Source organism: Anas acuta, chromosome 12, assembly GCF_963932015.1.
Source record: "Anas acuta chromosome 12, bAnaAcu1.1, whole genome shotgun sequence".
NCBI classification, from domain to species: Eukaryota; Metazoa; Chordata; class Aves; order Anseriformes; family Anatidae; genus Anas; species Anas acuta.
In genome coordinates this window covers 10,126,783-10,148,417 of record NC_088990.1, presented here as the reverse complement: position 1 = coordinate 10,148,417, position 21,635 = coordinate 10,126,783, and the positions used below count along the sequence as shown (strand labels likewise).

Genomic DNA, 21,635 nt, shown 5'->3' with positions numbered 1-21,635 from the left:
GTGCTAACACAACTCCTATCTCAGTAGTAGCCAAGCAACTCCTAAGTGTTAGTGCTTTTGTTTCCACAACACCTTTTTAAAGGGAAAAGTGCTGTTACTTGTCCTATAAAAACAGGGAACTAAGACACAGAGGGATTTAGTGCTTCAAAGGCAAAGACCATTCACAAAATGTACAATGAATTGGATCTTTTTTTTCCTGTATTTTTACCACAGCAGCCTTCCTTCTCTTTCTGCGTGTTCTCTGGATACACAATTGCTCATCAGTTGGACTACAGCAACCGATGACCCGGCCAGTTGGCATTTATTCCACATTTTTGATCAGGTGCACATAAACAAAAACCAACAACTTGTTAAAGTAAACTGCTGCCAGTATTTTATCTGCTCTTACTATTAAGCTCCAATTCTTGGGGCCTAAACTCAAAATCTACTCACGGTCCTCCAGTTAAGCTAAAGGAAATTTTGGCTTTGCCCCAGAAAACACGATACCAAAATGCAAAGCAGCCCTCCCAGGTGGTGAGACCCAAGTGACATCTTTCATGTACAAAGTATCTAAAAGCATCTTTTGAAGACAGTGCATTTATTCACCAATTCTACTTTATCAGGCTATGAAAAGATAACATTTACTGGCCATTACCATTTTGGCTAAGTGTGGCAAATTCGATCCTTTTCAAATTAATGCTAGACTGACTCATAAAGAAACCTGAAATGCAGTTTGACTGCCATAACGCACCATCAATTATTAGATAAAATTTTTCACCGGTCCCTCTGTGTATCAATCATTGCTATCTGGCCACTTCCTTTAAGGTTTCTCTCTCTTCTCCCAGAGTGATGAAAATCAGCTTGGTTCTTGCTGATCCTTAGACCAACCTAACTCCAAAGGGAAGCTAATGGTGTAGGACTAGAGATTGATCTAGGACAGATCCTCTGCTGGATACAGGTGCAGTGTTGTGCCACGTTGGCCAGCTGGGCCCACGGGTGTTGTACCTACTGAAAGATGAGAGGAACTGAGGCAGATCTGCACTAAGGCAGCTGTGCTGCTTCTGAGATCTGAGCGAGATTTTCTGTATGACAGTGCCCATGCACACGGAAACACGCGGTTGAATCAGAGCCAAGCCAGTAATGCCTGTGCACTTCATTACAGGGTAGGCAGTTCTCCTGCCCTGCTTTAACACTTCTCAGCTTTATTAAACACAGTTTAAGAAGCCTGTCCCTGCACAGCAAATTCCTGCCAAAGGTCCCAGACATGCAAAGCGCCATGTGGTACGACAATAACATTGCTATTTAAATGTATTGTTAGTTGTATTATTAAGCTAGTATATTAGCATGAAACATGTCGACTTTCACATGAGGATACAAAGACCAAACGTGCTAATTGCATAATGAATGAAGAAGTAGGTAGCTAACACTCAAGGATTTGGAAACAAGCTAATCCCCTGGATAAAAGGCATTCAATTAATCAGAATATCAGACTTGACTCAACTCAAACAATTCTTTTCTCCTCACAGGTATAGCATAATGTTTTCTGGGAAACAAAATGAAGATCAGTGTTCTCACCATGTTTGTCTTTGAGTTAAGGAAGTGTGCATCAGGCAAAACCTGGCAACGAAGATGAGGTGAAGTCCTAGTAAAGACAGTATGAAGAGCATTTCCCACAAGAAAGGCAGCTGCAGGCAGACACCAGCCTGATCTAACACAAAGTTGTATGTAGCTGCTCCACATGCTGCAGGAGCACAATGGAACTGTACCTGTTGATGTTTAGGTGAACTAAAACCCAACACCAACACCCCCCAGCCTGCCTGCTCGATTCTTGCCTGATGGTTGACTCTGGGCTCTCAACAGTTTCTACCTCGGCTTGCTAAGTCATTTTAAAACTAGAGACTGCTTTGTCTTCGCTTGAACTTTACATCCTGTTAGTCTGCACAAAGGAAGTAAGTTCTGTTAATAGCACACCTATTTTTCCCTAATGAAGATGTACTCTCTTGGAGATTATTGTCATTCACAAACCTATTTAGACACCTAGTCAAAGGCTTTGACCAGTTGCATAGCATACAGTGATTTTTTTTAAAAGGAAAAAAAAGTCATTAAAACAAAAGGGCCTGTTATGCTTCTAGGTAAACAAACGGGAGTTTTGCAGAGGCTCAGAAAGGAAAGAGATCAACATGCTTCCATGTGATTATGGTCTCAACTGTTCCCATTAAATTTTTCACAGTAAATTAAACCATAACAGAGGTAAGAAAGAAGTCAATTTTCAGTGGATCATGCTATTCTGCTGACATAAATCGCCATTTTTAGGTATATATCCAGCAACCTGGATAATGATAGAATAACAAAACCACAACCCAGTGTTGATTAAGTTTGTCCTTTAGCATGCTAATTTTAGTCTGCTCTGCCAAAATAATTGAATGCATCACCTTATTTACATGCTTCTAGATATTTAGAACCCTCTCACTGTTTCTTTACCAACCTTTGCTTAAGCCTGTGGTGTTGGCCTTCACTCCTTGCAGAGTATCTGCTGTTCAACACCACCGCAGGTGCTTCCTCAGCTACACTCAGAGAGCCTTTCCATTCACTGCCCACCACTTACACTCATCTTCTCCCCGGGCTCTCTCCTGAAGGGTAATGCTAGATCTGTGTCTATCTTGATCCTGCCCTTCTCTGTTTCCGTACACATTGCACACAACGCTCCATTACCTTCATGCTCTTACAGGTTAGGAACGCCAGCAACTTTCCTTGACTAGGACATCAAGTGCCATGGAATTGTCCCAGAAAGGTTGGAGAAGACAACAAATAGACTCCCACTGTTCGATGCCTACTAATGAGTTCACACAACGCGTGTTACGCAATGAGTTTACACAATGGTGACCAAAAAGGAGGGAAGGGACAGGCCCTGTAAGCGTGCCATGGTACCAGACCCCCCTGGAGAAAGCTCTGCTCCGCATTATTGAGGCTGCAGCGAACGCGGATGTTTAAATACAATGGGGCGCTTATGTGACTGCCAAATGCCCGCGATGCTCTTCCACCTCACTTTCATCACAGCGGCGTAAAATGAAAGATGACAAAGGGCTACGAGGGAAACTCAGCGAGGTGCGAGACAGCACCAAGACAGAGGCAGAGCCGGAGGCCCGGCGTGCGGCGGGGCAGCCGGGGGGCCGCAGGGCGCGATGCCGCCCGCCTCAGCCACCTGCCCGCCGCGGGCCGTGCCCCCCGAGCCCACCGCACCCCTCAGGGCGCCGCCAGCCCGGCCCAGGCCTCGGCCCCTTCCCCTCGCGTGTCCCCCGGACCCCGACCCAGGCCGGGCCCGAGGCCTCGGCCCCGTCCCCGCGCCAGGCCGGAGCCGGGCCCGGGGCGGCGGCGGGCCCCCCCCCCCCAGCCCCACGGGGGATCCGGGGGGCCGGGGCGAGGGAGGGCGTATAATAAACAGCATCGCTGTCACGCAGGCAGGGCTGCCGGCTCCCAAAGCCTCCTCCCCGCGATAACAATCCAGGTACAGCCCGCGCTCGCCCCCCTCCCTCCCTCCTTCCCTCTCTCTCTCTCTCCCTCCTCCTCCTCCTCCCTCCTCCTCCTCCTCCTCCTCCTCCCGGGGGGCCGGGGGAGAAATCTGCAGATCAAAGAAAAGATGCACAATAATAGCGGGGTGGGCTCGCATCGCGGCCCCCCCGCCCGCCGGGGGCCGGGGCCGGGGCCTCCGGCTGAGCCTCGCCGCGGCCCGGCCGCTGCCAGCCCCGCGGGAGGGCGAGGGGGGCGGCGGCGGCGGCGGGCCGGGGGTGGGGGACCGGGGGGGGGGGTGTCGGTGCCGGGCTCCCCCGCCGCGGTACTCACCCGGGCCGGCCAGTGCGGGTACCCCTTCATTTTGGCGAACACCAGGTCTCCAGCCTTGTATTCTCGGGGCCGCGGACGAGCCATCGGGAGCCGCCGCGGGAGCCTCCGTTCGTGTCCCCCCCCTCCCTCCCTCCCTCCCTCCCGCACCCCCCGCCCCGCACACGCCGCCCGGGGGCAGCCGGGCGAAGCCCCCGCGGGGTGCGATGCGCCCGGGCACGGGGCCGGGCCGCGGGCAATCCCCGATCCCTCTCCTCCTCCTCCTCCTCCTCCTCCTCCTCCACCTCCTCCTCCTCCTCCTCCGGCGGCAGCGGCGGCGGCGGCGGCGGGAGGAGATGGGGTGTGTGTGTGTGTGTGTGTGTGTGTGTGTGAGTGTGAGCGCGAGTGTGTACGCGGGGGAGGAGGGGGAGGCCTTGGACACAACCCCAGCAGCCCCCGCTAGCAGGGAGCCGGCTGGCGGCGGGGCTCCTGGCCGGGCGGGGGCGGCCGGGGAGCCCTCACCCCGCGGCGGCGCTGCCCGCGGCCCCCCCCGTGCGGAGCCGCCTCACGCCGCCCGCTCCATCCCCGCCGCAGCCGCCGCGGCCCCGGGAAGATGGAGCCGCTGCCTCCGAATTATTCCTCGGGCAGCGACCGAAAACAGGATCTTCTTATCCCCTCCCGCCTCTCCCCCCCCCTCTCCTGCGCTTTCCCTTCCTGTTATTTTCTAGGTACACAGATCGCTTTCTGTGAAAAGAGGAGAGCAGAGAGCGGCTCCCGTCCCTCCCGGCCCTTCCTTCCCCAGCTGAAGCGTGACATGGTTCTTTATGCGCGCCTGACATGGAGGCCGGGCGAAGAGGAGGCGCCGGCTGCGCCCTGCGGCTTTCTGCAGCCGGGCCCCGCGTTCCCTCCGGCCTGCGGGGCCCCGGCACCAAGGCCCAGACCTGGCCTGGGTCGGATCTTGGGGTGCCCCGGCCCCCCGAGCACACCCCGCCGCCAGGCTGCGGCTGCACCCGCTGCCACAGGACCCCTGGGCTCACCCCGGCCCTTTTCATGAGGCAGAACGCCCAGAATGCAGGCCCCAGAGCAAAGGCCTGGGCCCAGGGCATGCTGCTGGGTCTTCCCAATTCCGGCAGCCACACTCACTCCACCATCAGCCCTTCCATGTTCATTAGCACCCTAAAACACATTAAAAAAATATCACAATAATAACAGTCTGCAGCACCAGGAAGACCTGGAGCTGCAATCTCCAACAACAAGGGCTTGCCCACAGAGGATGTCAGGGGCTTGACTTTTGTCAGACGATGCCAATTTTTAAAAGCCTGTACGTCTGTGGAAGGAAACCATTGAGAACTCACAATTCCCAAACCCAGATACTGCTATTTTTACCATAATGCTACCAGTTAAGTTGTAATGTTCATAAATCAATTGTTATTGACATTTATTATACTGAAGGATTGTCTAGAGGAGCAAAAGATGAAAGCACCTGCAACCTTGGTCATAAGCAGAAAAGTATGGAAAGGTTTTTCCATAGGTCTGGCTGAGCTTGTAGCATGCAAGATGCCAGCTATCACCTTTGGGTTTTGGGAGATGGCTCTGTCTGGGTGATTATCCACATCCCAAGGAAAGCATCTGGCAGCAGGCAGATGGAGGAGGAAGCAGTGGCTGAAAGCCACAGGGTTACATCTAGGGAAGGAAGTAAGTGGGCCACAACAAGCACTGGCAGCCAGTGGGGTTGGTATGCAGAGAAAGGAGACGAGCAAACACCTCTTCTAGCACCTGTTTTGGGGCTGGAACAGGACCAAGAAGACTCTCACTGTTTATGGTGTCCCCATAACAGGACTGTGGTACCCAAACTCTGCTGTTGGCAGTGCATGAGTAAACAAAGTTTGTCACTTTGGGTCATAAAACAGGGCTTCTCTGCTGGGGGAAGAACGGCTGTAAAATCATTAACTCAGGTATCAGTAGCAGACTAACAATGGAAAAAAAATCCAAGAAGCTGAATAAACTCTCAGGTGATTAGGCTGCACTCTGCTCAGTAGTTATCTGTGCCTGAACTACCCAGATCAGTGACAGGGTTGCCAGAGCAGCCACCTTCAGTAGAGACATGTGGCCAAACAATTCACTTTCACTTTCACATCAGATAGGATTTCGCATCCTTTTAAATTCATACCTCACTTCAGTTTAAAGTCTCTTTAGAACAAATAAAATACAAAATATCTGAGTACAGGAGTTGTGGACTCTGATCTGAGTTTGTTTGGAATAATTCTGTGTATTGCATCTTACTTCTCATATTGTATTATCTTCCCAAACCACCTTTATCTCCAGAATACTTACTTGAGGGGTGGATCTGATTTATTTTTCCTATTTACATTATTTGCTTTTCATTTACTGGTATTAATAGCTCTTTCTAGTAATTTATTTAATGATCTTAAATCAGAAAGGAGCAGAAAGTATGCCTACTTCTTCCAGTGTATTGCAAATGACAGAATAGCAGAATTCAAAGTGGCTAGATTCTGAACTGAATCATCTCATCAAAATGTTCATTTTTTTTAATTCTCTCTGTCTCAGCACTGGTGTCTGCAGAGGATGCAGTGAGTGAATAATATTTCTAGTCTGCAGCGAAGGTAATCACACAGTAGAGCTCTAAAGAAAACTCACCCCATAGACATGCAAGGTTGCAGCTCTCTTTTTCTCTTGTGTACAGGCTGCAGTGGGTAAAAGAGCTGCCAAGGTAAGAACTCTGCTCAGCTTTGGCCAGCTGAAAATTCCTAAATACACTTTGCAAACAGTCCCACCATCAAGCTGTGGTTAAGCTGCTGGGAAAGGATGGAAGAAGCAACAAGTTTCCCTGCTGATAAATTAAAAAGGAAATCAAATGCTCCACACATTAACAACACAGAAAACTACCTCAGTGCAAACAACAAAGGAATTTCTTAGTGTGAGTGCATAACCCTATCAGCCACTCAGTACAGCAGACAAAAGCAAAGACCTTCTGCACAGGGACAGTTCTGCTACATCACTGTTCCTCTCCTGTTATGAAGGATAACAGGGTATCTACCTCTTCTGCACAGAAGTGGGAAAGAGGGTTTCTTCCAAACACTTCAAGAGCAGCTGCAGATCATAAATGTGAGTGGAGGGATGCTGGAGCTTGCTAATATATACAGGCTACATATTTATAAGCTGGGTCCTAAACCTACAGAAGTCAAGAGCTGGGCCTGCTTTAGGCCTAGACAAAGGAGCAGCAGGTCCCAGAGGCAGCAACACCGTGTCCTCACTGGGCAAGGGAGACCTGCAGCACGGATGGCTCCCTCCTTCCACCAAAGCTCCCCAGAGCGATGCGACCAAGTTTTCTCTCACTTCTCAGCCTGTCAGACAGGTGCTTCCTGAGCAAGGTAGTATATAAAAGTACAAACAGGGGAAGAGGGGGAAGGCTGAGGCCCAGCAGGACCTTGCAGAGAGGTGGCAGGGCCAGGAGTGTGGTCAGTCATGAAACCATGAGTCACCCTGGACAGATGGTGTCTGAGGTAACTATCTTGAAGCTACCGCCACACTGCTGAATTTTGCTTTCCCAGTAATTCCCAGGAAACAGTATTCTTGAGTATCCTATTGAGAAACTTGAAGCCAGTCCTGATCATTTCCCCCTGTTCATATGAAGAAAATAGCCACATACCTGGCTGGAAATTTTCACAGAGAAAGAATACCACCGATTCAACAGAGTGGTCAAATCCATCAGTCAATCCTTAAGAAAAGCCTATGTGGACAAAAAAGGCTTAATTCCAAATGCACCCTTTGAAGTCATGAATACAGTTTTAAACACACATAAATTTTGCAAGAAATATTCCATGATCATATACTTGTTGGACATTTTTATGCTATCCTGTCTATGGACCTTATTCACCTTGCTATCTCATGCTGGCCATTTTGTGACATGCTGCCTATATTGTGCATTATGTTATATATGTGTAATATGTTATTATTCATATTATTATTTGTACACATTATAATATAATTATATAAATACAATAAAAATTTTATATATTATTATTGACATTATTATTGATATTATTTATGTTTGCCTCTAAAATTCTGTCCCTGGCCAGCCTATAACTTCTGTTTTCTCCACCCAAATCCCTTCTAAAATCAGGCTATAAATGCTCTGCAGCATGGCCATTTGTATGATCAACTTTACTGTAAGACATTGAAAAAAATACTTATTTTGAATATTTATTTTTTGACTTGTCTATCTATGGTTGATACAATTTTCTTTCCTTCTGCATTTCCTTTTCCTGTACGTAAAAATGTGTCAGTGATGATTACAATGATTAGTATTTTGCTTATGTATGTAGTAAGCTAGTGCTTATTTTATTTTAATATTTTAATAGGAAATCGTTCTGAGTCACAACTGAGCCATTCCCCCATGCAACACGTCTGAGAGCACCGTCTGCAGTCCCAGAACTACTTGAGGTCAGCAGAAAAATGCCATAATCTTATATGTCCATCCCAACATGCACAGAAAGGCACTTACCATGCTCATTAGGATATTCTTAATTACTGGAGATAAGAAGCTCACCAGGGGATCTCAAACCTTCTCTGTAATAAGCTTAGAAGGGAGAAGGGTGTGTATCTTATCTGGAGCTGGTTATATATATCCAGTTCCCTGAATCTTCTTATGTTATACACTGGAGCAATCTCCTAATCATATTAAATTAGACAATCTTCAAGGTGATTGCTTTACATGCTGCAGAGGTGTGAATGCATATCCTAGAGGCAAAAAAGATTGGAGTACTTCAGTTAAAATTAACTTCTTGTGTGGTTGGGAGCCTTCCATTATTACCTGGAAATGTTTGTACAGGTTGGAAATGTTATTAGCAAGTATGCATTGCTGTTGCTCCTTGTGCTCTGTAGGTGTCTCAAATGAAGCTACAACAAACAAAAGATGCCTACAGTGAATGCTGCTTAACAATTTCCAATTCAAACTTTTGCTTTCAGTTACTTAGATATTTTTCAGAATTTAACCATTGAGATTTTCCATGATGATTGTGTGGCTAAAAATTAAATCTCTTCTGACAATGATGATAGAAGAAATAACTGTAAAAATACCAAATTGCCAGTTACCTTTTGCTGTCCTATAAGTACCCATAGAAATGTAGCCAAGTTGCAAGATTCTGAAAAGCATTCATATGCACACAATAGAGGTTGATAAACAACTCTCAGATGTTCTGTCTGGACTAAACATGCTCTAGGCTATGGTGAATGTGATTCAGCTCATGAGTGGAGATGACTGTGGAAGCAATGCTCGTGAGAGGAAAAAAATGGCTGTTTCCCTCCTAGTACCCAGACAGTGTATCAGAGGGGCATGACCAGCTATCCATGCTGAGAGAGAACTGGGAGAAGTTGGAAGGGGAGCAGGAGATAAAGCCTGGGAAAGGCATGAGAAAAGCAGAGAAGGATTAGGAGACGGACAAAAGCAGCCACATGTGGAAGAACATAAAGATTTCAGAGTATCTTAGAATATATCAAACAAATCCACACATTATCTATCAAAATTCTGTGGCCCAATATGCCTCATTCGTTGCCTGTAACTTTTCCATAGAGAGACTTCACTGAAAGGGTTGGAACAGGCACTGAGGCATTGGAACAGGCTGCCCAGGGAAGTAGTTGAGTCACCATCCCCAGAGGCATTCAGAATACATGTAGCTGTGGTGCTTAGGGACATGGTTTAGTGGTAGACTTGGCACTGCTACAGTAACAGTTGGACTTCGTGACCTCAGAGGTCGTTTCCAACCAAAGTGATTCTATGATTGCAATGATCTATTACTGTGCTGCCAGTTAACTCATCAGCTCAAATGGAAACTTTGACACTGCACTCAAAGGTATCAGGCTCTCTGTGACCTGCTTGAGTCAGGTAACCACACTGAGCACTTCTATGAGGGCAGAAACAAACAAAAATCCATAATAAGATTATTAAAGATTGTATCACAAACCATCCAACACAGCAGAATTAAAGTTGCACCAGCAGCTTGGGCCTGGGTATTTCCCAACATTTAACTGCCTGCCTATGAAACTTTGCTGTTCTTTGGATTTTCTCTTGTGGCATGTGAGATCCTTTAGCAGCTGTTTGTTAAGAAATGCTCATCAAAATCTAGTACTTTCATTAATAGACAATAAACATAATTATCTATGGTAAGAAGATTATCTTGTTGGACAGAAGTTGCACAGTTTTCTTTTACTTTGCTGTTCCCATACTTTAAGGTGTTTGGTAGAGACATCATTCATTACAATGAAACTAATGACTTCTCATCTCCATTTAATATACTAATCTATAAAGCGTCTCCTAGAAAGGCTAGGTGACAAACTTGATCTCTAAAGCTATAAAGCCATAATACCTAGGAAAGAAAACCTGCAACAGACATTTCTCCTCCGAAGACATATTTTAAGTGTGTCACCTGAAGCCTTAGAAATTTATTTGGTGAGAAATATTGTGAGAGTTGGCATGAACAATAAATTTAGTGCCAGATTCATGACACTTACCCCATTGTAGTTTTCCCTCATAAATACCAGAGGAGAACAGATTTCTCTCACATGCCCTCTTGTATTCATCAAAGTAGCCTTTGGAATGTGACTTAATGAGTAATTACATCTCAACATGGACAGCAGAACATATATATTTAAGGAGCTTTGTAGCTTCACTTTTATGTCACCTGAATGACAGTGCCAGAAAGTGAGGAGCAGAAAGAAATGATGTATCTTGCATGACAGCTCTTGAGATTGTCAGAGTTTTGTACCACAAAACCTGTCAGGAGCAGTAGTTTGATGTTGGGATTTACCTGTTGCTCTGGAATTTATTGTTCCAGAACCCAAGCTCTGAATTTCATAATAAAGTGGGATGCATAGGTGTTATCATGGGAAAAATAATGAATTAATTCAGTCAGGTGTTTCTTCCTGGATAGCCTGGCATCAACATGAGTTTAACAGAATCCAAAGTGCTACTGCAATGTCATCCCATCTCAGCTGAAATCATTATAAAATCCCTCAGCATTTTTCCTATGATGTCACATCTCAAACTTTTTTACATCATCATCCTCTGCTCCCACAGTCAATGTGACCATCCTCTTGGTGTCTCAAATCTATAAAATGTGTCTTATCCTCAGCTCCCTCCACATCCATGCAACTTAGGTTGCATTCAAATCTTACCTTTCTTTTTCCGTGAACAGTTTTCTTCTCTGTGAAGGTACTTTTCTTCAAGTATCACTGCTACGTATTCTTTTTTTGGTCTCTCCCATCCTCATACCCTGTTTTTCAAGTCAATGCAAAGCAATATTCTTCCTTACCGTGTTCTACACATTGGCTTCACTGGACCAAGCATCCTGCTGCTTCTTTCTCACTTTTCCACCCTCATTCTGCACCTCTTGGATGTTACTAGTGCTCAAGGGGGCCTGGGAGTAAGAACTAGAAAATCACTTGATTGAAGGTATCGAGGGCAGTCAGCAGAGGCTGAGTGGCTATGGTGATGCTTAGAGTGAAGACTATGTTGGCTATCTTCAGTGACAGGTGCCAGGATGAAAATGGAGGGCTTGGGGCAGTTTATATGGATGTCACTGCACCTGATGGGCTGCAGGGGAAAGAATTAAGTCATCACTGGCCAGACAGAAAATGTGGCATGTTATTTTCTTTCGTTTTCTGATTCCCAACAAAGAAGAACTCAGGTCCTTGGACAACCACTCCTTTCCTCTCCAGGGAGTGAAGGGAAGCTGGAAGGGAGGGACTGAAGCTGCCAAACCTACCACCACACTTGGTCTGAAACGCTCTCTCTTCAGCCTTCTGGTGTACTCTGAAAGATCAGCACACCACCCTGAGCAACACAAGAACTGGTTCCAGCTGGCTCCCCTGCGAACTCCTTAAAAGCACATTTCTTCACACATTCCACATACCCACTACCTCCAGATCATGTTTCTTGCAGTGGCCTGCAAGACTGCCCCTTCCTACTTACATCTTGTCATGTGGCAGCCACATGTTGATTGTTTCCCCGTTAGCCATGCCAAAGTTAATATCCTGCTCACCTATTTGTCTCTCAGAGCTCTCCAGCCTGTGCTCTCTGCTTGCGACATGTCCCTCATATGCTGCTTCTCAAAAATCACTACCTCATTTCTTTTTAATTCCTTTCCCAAAACTCCATCCCTCTTGGACACTCAGGACAGCTGATTAGGTCTCCCACATCTCTAATGAGGGAGGGTTGGTGTAGGAATGTAAAGAGCCTGGAACTGAAGTGGTATATAGGATAATAAGAGGTCGTGGATAGGATGTGGGGGAGGAAGGGAAGTTAGCATGCTTAATGACAATTAAGATTCTAACGTGTAATTAGCATGACTTTGCCCAGCACTTCAGTGATCCCTTTGTTGTATAATGTATTCCTTTCCCCATAGTCTGACTTTGTTTTCCTCAACACTGCCCTCTTCAAAGAAGGCACAGTTTTCTTCTTCTGAGTTTGGAAAGTTATGTGTTTATAAATAATAAATAGAATAATAATAAATCAGGGCTACTGTGCTTGCTAGCAAACAGCCAATATGCACTAGGTCTCTTTGAAGTCAAAGGGGCTGTTTCTGCTACTGCTTATGCCACTTTCTCTACTTTGGATACAGAGAAGTTGTTCCTGGTTCATATCACTGAGAAATGACTTGCTAAAATGTAAAATCTTAATAAATTCCAAACACAATAGAAATACTACTAAATGATAAATACTCATCCTAACAGATTTATATACAAAATATTATAAGACAAGAAAATCATTTGCTTCTAGAGAAGCGACAATATTTCTCTATACCACATAATGCCTTGGTAAGGAAATGGCTTGCTTCTGGCCACTTGTTTATTTTCTTTAGCTTTCACTTTTGTTTACATGGACGCTATGTTATCGAACATAAATACTGGTTCAAACCTCCCCACTGTAGTTCAGAGAACTCCAATGTTTCAGAATAAACAGAAAAATGATACCCATCTTCACTGAGTAGCAGCAAGGGGCTTAGTATATTGCTGGAAGACAAGCATAAAATATTTAGGCTGGTTAGTATTAAGAAAGTCAAAGAGAATATTATGAGATGAAGCAGCCAAACAGAATTGGCAATGATAGTCTCATAATGGAAAGGTATTTATAGAGTGTTGCTCCCATTGGACAGGATGCTCCTGTCTTACTCAGGCAAACCTCCCACTGAAACTTTCAAAGGGCATATTGCCTGCCTAGAGATGAGCAGGGACTTGAGGACTGACTGATATCCAAATCTTCTGCCCATTCATGTAATGTGTTAACTGGTTGTATTGCATGGTCTTGCACTTGCAGTTCTGCAACTTCACGGGGTCTGAGTGCTTCCCATACCGGGCAGATGCTGCTCCTAGGAAGGTCAAAGTCAGTCTTTGTTGCCCACGGAGGAGAAAAAGTTCAATCATTCACAGTTGCTTTTTGTCATCCCGTGATCAACAGTGAATTTCTGGAGCTAACAGAGGAACAGTAGAAAGAAGTAGAAAGACTTGGTACCTCTGGTTAGGCACCACAGCCCTTTAGTTCAAACTGTGCTGCTCTGCAAGCCTCAGTTTAAGCAGAGAGCTTACCTCTCTGTAGGTCTAGCTCTGGATGTATGTGGTATTTTAGACCTCGACACAGGAGAAAATCCACTACATACACCTGTGTGAAGAGTAAGTCTCAGGCAGCAATGGTATGAAATGGTAGTGGGCTGCAATTTGCTCCTTTGTCCGCTACCAGCCTCCCAGGATGGTTCTTACTTCACACTGGTAGCTTAGGGAACTCATAGTACAGAGACCCCAGTATGCAGCATGGAAGGATTCAAGCTACTGTGAACTGCTTACCTGGATAACAATAACATCCACATAACATTAATGGTAACGCGGGATGTGAACAATCAAGATGCAGGTTGGTAATATGAACCAGTAACAGCAGGTTATTGTATAATTGAAAACCATCAGCTGTTTTATGTCTAGTACTGGCCATTATATAGACTTGGTGCACACTGTTTGCTTGTTTGCTTCAGAAATGGGACTCTAAATGAACAGGCAAAAGGTGATTCCTTTTTGTGTTCAGTTCCCAAAGTCATTAAAGTGACAACAGGTACACAAACTAAAGTGAGGACTTCATTTCTCAGCAAATACGTAGTTTATAATAATAGCAATTTAATAATTGGCTTTGTAACAAAGGTCACTAGGCCAGATGCTCTTGGGGTAACTTTGCTGACACTAATAGAAGGAATAATTTGGTCAGGGTGTACCCAGCCCTCTGTTGCACAAGGCAACGAAAGGAAGCATGCTCACACAAACCTGCAAGTGTAAAACTGCATGGTTCTGCCCATTTACAGACTGTTATTGAAAAGCTAGATTAAATTTATACTAAATATTACTTCAACTATATATAAATATATAATGTAAAATTCTATTCAGTGGAATACACGCACACGAAGCTGATATAAACCTTCACACCCCCAAAATGTTACCTATACATTCCTTTATTTCATGGTGTATGAACTCATTCTCTCTCTGACACACATGCATGTGTGTGAACACACACACACGACAAGGAACCTACCTGGTCTTACTGATCCTGAGAATCCCCGAGGGGCTAGGTGGAGGTCTAAATAGCCGTGTCATGCCATCGTGCTGCCATATGTTTGTCTTTTCTACACTAACATTTGCCAGGAAATCTATCATTGTCAATACAGCACCGTCCTGTGACATGAGAATAAAATGTTTATGTGCAGTCTCTGTCAGCGTTTTTTAGAGATGGAAGTATCAGTGGGAACAAGGGTACTGCTGCACCCTGTTTTTAACTACCTTGATTTTTTGGCCACAGCTGTGATCCTCTTTGATCCACAGTGTCTTTTTTCTGTCAGTAACCACTCTGGTTTGGATTATTTCTGTCTTTTTTTTTTTTTTCTCTGAGTGAAGTGCCCCACAAGCTCCTTTATTTGAAGATTTTGCTTCAAACGCTTAAAAAATAGGGCTTTGAGCACCTAAATGCTTGTCTCCAGATTCATGGGATGTAGTTCATTCATGTCAAAGGCTGCTGCCCCACTATGCAGCATGCTCAGCTCCAGTCTCCCACTGAATGGACAGTACTATCGGGAGCTGCTGCTGCAGTAATGAGCAGAAGCCAAGTCAGAACATGCACAGTTGTTATTACTGTAATCGATGGGAATCTGGGTTATGCTGTGAAACTCCTAAGGCCTGGAGCTTTATTTCTGCTGTCTATCCATATACTGACTGAATCACTCTGATGTCCTACATAAAACTCAAAAAAATAAATGACTGAACAAAGTTTATGTTGTAGTCGAGACACTTTCATATGAAAAAAATCTACAAGCTAAGGGTTCTCACTTGAAAAGTCTGAAGATCTTATCTCTTGATGTTGTGTCACCATACATCTGAATATGCCCATGCAATGTCAACAGCTGAATCTCTGCTGGATTCAATGGAGTCTTCCCTTTCTGGACTAACATCTCTTCTGGGGATGGATTTGATTTTAAAACGTTAATTTATTCCATCTTAAAGGTTGATTAGTCCCAAGACTGAACTTATTTTTCTGGTTAGTCTGAATTCTTCATCTAGGAGAAGGTGTCAATATGGTGACAAAACTAGTTTCACTTCTAATCTGTAAAACCTACAGAAATCACACAACTCATTTCTATATTGTTGCACACACATATGCACTCTTGACACATGGCTTTTGCTATTTGGATAGAAAGCTTTTTTTTTTTTTTTTACATTTTGGTGGGTTTTGCACTAGAAGTCAGGGAGGCCCAGCCAGGGGCTCCTGCACTATATAAAAGGATACCGCAGGGCTGCTTTAGTGTAAAAGTAAAAACAGATGACACCATGAAAAAAGGGCCACTTGCTTGCCAAAACCTCTACAATTTCAAAATTCATCTATACATTTTTTTCATATTCATTTTTGTGATTATTTATAACATAAAAATGCTTTTAAACTGGCTTTCAAAGCAGACTTTCCAAAAACAGTCTTGCTTTCCATTGTACTTCTAATCAGTTTATTTCTAGTGCAAAAGGAAAATGATGTCTTTCTCTAAAATTAGCTTGTTTACAGAAATACATGTACTAGGACTACTGCTTTCCTTACAATGCTAATGCTGTGCACGACAGGTAAAAATAGTAATAAAAACAATGCACTTTAAAGGATTCAGTGGGCTACCTTTTCTTTCCAGCTGCAACCTCAGTTACTTCATCAGGGTTGAGAGCAAGTAAATTTTTGTCCAGTATGTGAGCCTCTGTGAAACAATGCAGTCAACTTGCAGCTGCAGCTTTGTAACTTCCATCCTAAACTGGCCATGTTTATTATTATTATTATTATTATTTATGTATTTATTTATTTATTTATTTATTTATTTATTTATTGTGAATGTTTCTTGTTGCTTGTATTAAAACCTGTTCAGATTATTTTCAGTTTAGGTCACTAGACCTTTTAGAATATTTTTTGGATGACATGAAAGGCAAGCGCTCAGTATGCCTTACTTGTATTCGTGCTTCTCCTTCTACTTTAAAATGGCCACCAGAGTGCTTAAGTAACATAAAATGTCAATGCAGATAAGCAATACCAAGCTAAGCTCACACAGTGTCTGGGTATGTTGTGGTGGAATGCATGGAATTATCAGAAACCTTCTCCTTGCTCTGCACATGGCTAGCAACTAGACCAGCAGAGCCAGAGCCCGTATCTTTGGGAAGTGTTTGTCAAAACCTAGGTACATACAGTTTATGTACATACATTACAGCCTACATCTGAGAAATGAACAACAATGCAGGCCCAATATCATAGCAAAGGCTATCACAATGTTAGTTTTATTTATGATCAGCCATAAATAATGTAACATATATTTGAGTGATGTATTTGTTCTCGCATGTCAGGGAGGCCAATCAGTGTAAGTGTGACCATGTACTTAAGGTCATATATTCTGTATATTTTAAACATTCCAATTGCCATTTATTCTATTTACCACAAAAATGATGCTCTTACTGTAAATCAAATAAAAGTTAATTTGATAGGAAGAAGGTATCAGAGGATCCTCTGTCCCTTAAACATCACTGAAATGGGTAGGTCAATGGGCTCTTTGTGTGAGGCAAAGACTACAAAACAGGTGGTTTCTTCAAAAAATCAAAAGCCAAGCAGCCCAGGAATTTCTAAGCTATATCTAGGAGAAGTGTGAGAAGCGGTTTGTCAAAGTAAAAGAAACAGATCCAAATAAGAATATGTGGAAGATGAAAACTCACTGAGAAGGAATTTTGAACAAGCGGTTATACATACAGGCTGGGCTCTGGGGAGAGGTGCTGGGTGAAAAAGCTTTAGGCCACGATCATCTGATTTCTTCTTTAATCAGAAAATCTGTGACTGTATATTCTGTCAAATAAAGAGAAATGTGTGAACTGAACATGTCCAAAAGAGTTCAGTGTGGGCTATTTGGATCAGTAGGAGCAGGAATGTGTTTGTATGAAAATTAACTGGAAGAAACATTAGCAGACAGAGCCATAAAAATACTGTAAAACCAGGATTTCTAAAATGCGCTTTGGTCTGAGGATAAACCAAGAAAGTTTTGGCAAATTCTTCTAAGAAAAATGTGAAGTCCACTGGGAAGCTTATATTAAAAGTTAATACCCCAGCCCCTCCAAGAAGTCTGTCAGCCTGTCACTCACACTGAGGACTTTACTACCATTCCTCAGACACATGGCCACCAGCTACACTCTGCTTAGCTCTGTGCAGGGAAAGCTGCTCTTACAAATGGTTGGGGAGACGGCCCTAAAATGTGTTCTACTACATATATAGAAGTATTATATGGCTGGTGGAGATGCTCAGAGCAAAATCAAAAACTCAAAGTCAGGTAGGAATCTTGTCATTAACTAATTAACTTTGCATGAGAGCCATTTTATGGCATAATTTACTTCAAAATGCATTGATTGTAGTGGTTATAACTGTACTATCCTTGATAAGACTGACAGATCAAAGATGTTTCTAGACATTTTACTGTGGCAGTTTATTTATTTATTTGCTTTGTGAGCTTTCATCCTATTGTCAAGAGACAAACCTGGAACTCTTCAGAATTATGGCCAGACACTTGCTGAATCTTGGGCGTTTTAAGGGTTTGCTGTTTCTGTTGCTGTCCCAGAGCAAAACTGGTTTCCTTTTCAAAACTGGGATACCAATGCTCCTAACAGCTAACACATTTTGCTACCTGCTGGGAAAAGCTATTGGGTCAAGTCCTGCTTTAGCTTTACACAAGCTGCCCTGAGATGGGAAGCTGGCAGTGTACTGCTAGGTGTACCAGCGCTTCCAGAAGCACCGCCACTATTAATAAAATAGAATATCAGCAAGGAAGCTTCTGCAAGACTGACCAGCACAGGGATGGTGGCTTCAACACTTTACTAGTCATTTGTTGATGTAGTTAATGGCGCTGAAGCTACTTAGCACATGTTGGTGCTACTACCATGGGGTAGTTGCCAGAACAACGTGTTCAGCCGGGCTCTCTTCTCCCTGGGGTTCCCTGCGTTAGCCAAACTTACGTCTCCCTGCGTGTTGGCCTGCGCCATGGACACAGTGCTGTTTGCCAAGACACTGCTGGGTCAGATGGACTGCTTTTGCCCAGAGGCAGTCCAAAACTGCTGCCATTGTTGTACTCATGTACAGATCCAAATTAGATCTTTCATTTTCTTTAAAGACAGACATTCAACTCTCACAGAAAGGCCAGAGGGAAGGCCATATGGAGAATATTTATGCTGCCATTAACGTAGCCTTTCCCAGGCCTCTGACCTTTCCCACCAGGAGGGCTTTTCAAACTTTGTTCTAATTGTTAATACAAATCTGTGTTTCCCTGAAGTACTGAACATTTTCCAGCAGAGGTCTCTGCCTACTAATAATAAAGGTTTGGCCTGACTGCTTAGACGCAGCAGGGGTCAAAAATCCTTATAAATCAGTTAGGCTTTGTCCCTTGGCAGGATTAAGTAACAAAACCAATACTTTGTGCATGTGAGTGCCTAGCTTTGAAATCGTCATCTGTTTCACAGAGTGGTGATGCCCGTCTATTACATACACTGAGATTCTCAAGAAAGGTTTCCTTTATGTAAGATATTTAAAGTAAGTCTACCGAGGTTTATGCAGCAGATGTAGCCTATCCACCCAAAACATGTTTCAAAGAATTTAAGAATTAAGAGCCCCTCGTTGTTAAGTACATCAGAGAATTATTGAACTGTAAATATCACACTTCTTCTGGTTCCAAAACAAACAAGCCCATTCCAAGGGAAGGAAAGAAACTCCTTTCTTCCCAGAGTGTACTGTGGTGTAGGCCTAGCTTGAGATCTAACTACAATCAATGGCAACTGCTCCAAGAGACATTTAGCTTTCAAGCTATAATCTTTTTTGCTTCTCATCTGTCTCTAACACAGGTTTACTCTCTAGTTATGAGAAAATGATTCATTTTTATGCCTACGTATCTTTAATTTTATTTTCTAATTTACTTCACGGAGTGAGATGAACTGATAAAATGCAAGGTGTTAACAATAAGGATTAAACTTTTCTACCTTTAGGTCTGGTTTCAGATCACTCTGTGCAGCATCCTAATTCACCAAGAAACTTCAAGAAGTCTCAAAGAAAGACTCTTTTGAAGCTCAAACAATATCACTGGGGTGGGGCAAGTTCCCTTCCCTCACCTCAGGAAAGAGCTTCACCCTCCTCTGTGCCAAGCCGTTTGCTGGTAATACTGCTAATGGTTGTTCATCTTGCAACCTCCTATCCAGGCATTGTTTTTTAATCTGTGACATTAGAGGTGCATGTTCCCTTCACATCCAGCTTTCCAAAAATCACATTTCCATATTACAAACTAAAGTAAGGCCAGCGACCAGGGCAGTACATCTGTGTTGCCACCAGCAGCTTCTGTAGAGAAGACCAGCAGACAGAATCAGTGGAGTATTTGCAAGCCCATAACACAAGAGCCACAGCTTCCCTTAGCACAGAAAAGCAACTTATTCTGAGTGACACCAATGTAACCATACTGGAGTTAAGGTGGTGTTTTATGGACGTGATCACCAGCCAGATTCCAAGAGCACCATAATTTGTTCAGTTTTGCTTCAGTCCCTCCTATTTGTGCATAGCTAGCTGAAGATGTTTGTACCGAATGCATAGACTGATACCATGCTCACTTGCTCAGTGTCCTCTGCTATAGCAAGCCCTTTGAGACAAAGTGAAAGAGAGGAACTGCCTGTGATTTAGCTCAAGGAATTTTAATCAAACAGCAAAAAGTTCCACCGTGTTTCAAAACTAAATGTTCTAGTCAAATCAATGACTGCACCTGTCTTCTGCTTATAATTCACTACGAGACACAAGTCCCTTGGTACTCTCATAGATATTCTTGCAGTCCTTTGAAAATCTCACTTCCACCTCAGTAGTTCTTTGATTTGCAAACTGTGGGTACAATTTGATTCATGATTCACTCCCCCTTTCCCTGCAAATTCCTTCATTCTACCCAAAGCTGATCCTTATTCTCTCAGTATTGTCTCTGATAAAGATCGTATATTGACTTTTTGGGGAACTCACCACAAACTGATCTTTCCCGATCCCTTGTATTTAGCTGAAAAACTGTGGTATGATTATGAGAACAGGGAGATGAGAGGCAGACCTGGCTAACCTCTGGATATCAGGGTTCAATTACAGCTCCAGTGCTTTGCAGTTAGATGCTTTCGTCCCACAGAACTGCTGCAACTCTGGATGACATTGGAGATATAACTCCCTCCTCTTTCTACTTTGCCAAGTAAATCACTGAAACACTGAAAAGCACAAACAATCTTATAGCTGACAGATTCTGGAAAAGGCTGCAGGGCAGTCAGGATTGCCTGGGAAAAAGAAAAGGATTTAATTTGGAAGTAATGACAGTATCAAGATTACTTTTGAGGAGACTGTTCCTCCCTTTCTCTAAAGACAAAGTCAGCTATGCTCTCCTTTATCCCAAGAATGATAAAGACTGTTTCGTTAACACCTCTGAAGCTCTGCAGCTACCACACAAGTGCCACTATGATGTGGAACAGTACATACAAGGAATGACCATATCCCTCCTTCTAACTGTTTTTCTTTCTTAGCTTTCCTTAAATGTTCTGTGTTGTCCCAAAATGTTTCCATGAGCCCAGATCTTGAGATCACGAAAATTTGGAAAGTTTACACTAGGAAGAAATCAAATGTATGGCGAGGAAATGAACTTAGGATATCAATTGAAATGAATGGGCCATGAACCCAACAGATAACGATGAATAACAGAATCAAAAAAGAGGGTTTACAGGTCATTTTTCCTTGCACATGTTCCTTGTAGAAAAATTCTAGTAGAGCTGCTCAGAACCTTACTACACATCTTCCCCTAACATCTGTCCTTATGCTTTATATATGCTGTATCGAAACTTTCAAAGGTGTCCTTCTATTGAGAAAGCTCATAATTGGCTTGGAATAAAATAAATTAATTTCCCCCTACATTTTGACTTCAACAGAGAAGTACATTTATTATGTGAGAGCATAATCTGGGATTAAGAGAAAACAGAAGCAAAGTGCACAAATTATACAGGATTCTCAGTTTTAAACTTGGAATGCGGTACAAACTTTAACATAGAACAAGAAAACAACAGAGAACAAGTGTTCAACAACAGAAGAACATCGCTGAACAATGTAGAGAAAGGATGAAATCATGAAATCACAATTCTTCAGTAACAGTTTTTAGAGCCATGAACATCTTAGCAATATTTCAATACCTGCAAGAGAAGAGAATTTGTATGTATTCCACCTATCAAATATTCAGCGTAATCTT

The 21,635-nt window shown here is 43.5% G+C and overlaps 1 protein-coding gene and 1 long non-coding RNA gene across 2 annotated transcripts in view; one reads left to right on the top strand and one right to left on the bottom strand.

Moving 5' to 3' along the window:
* Positions 1-4,052, bottom strand: part of HDGFL3 (HDGF like 3) — a 38,037-nt gene extending 33,985 nt beyond the window's left edge. The window contains exon 1 of the mRNA XM_068696377.1: positions 3,820-4,052. Coding sequence (XP_068552478.1) covers positions 3,820-3,903 — 84 coding nt within the window. The 5' untranslated portion in view covers positions 3,904-4,052. The remainder of the gene's footprint in view (positions 1-3,819) is intronic.
* LOC137863320 (uncharacterized) lies at positions 2,690-7,836 on the top strand. The gene is made up of 2 exons (XR_011100865.1): positions 2,690-3,484; positions 4,524-7,836. It is a non-coding gene; the product is annotated as an uncharacterized lncRNA (long non-coding RNA).
* Positions 7,837-21,635: the final 13,799 nt, after the last annotated feature.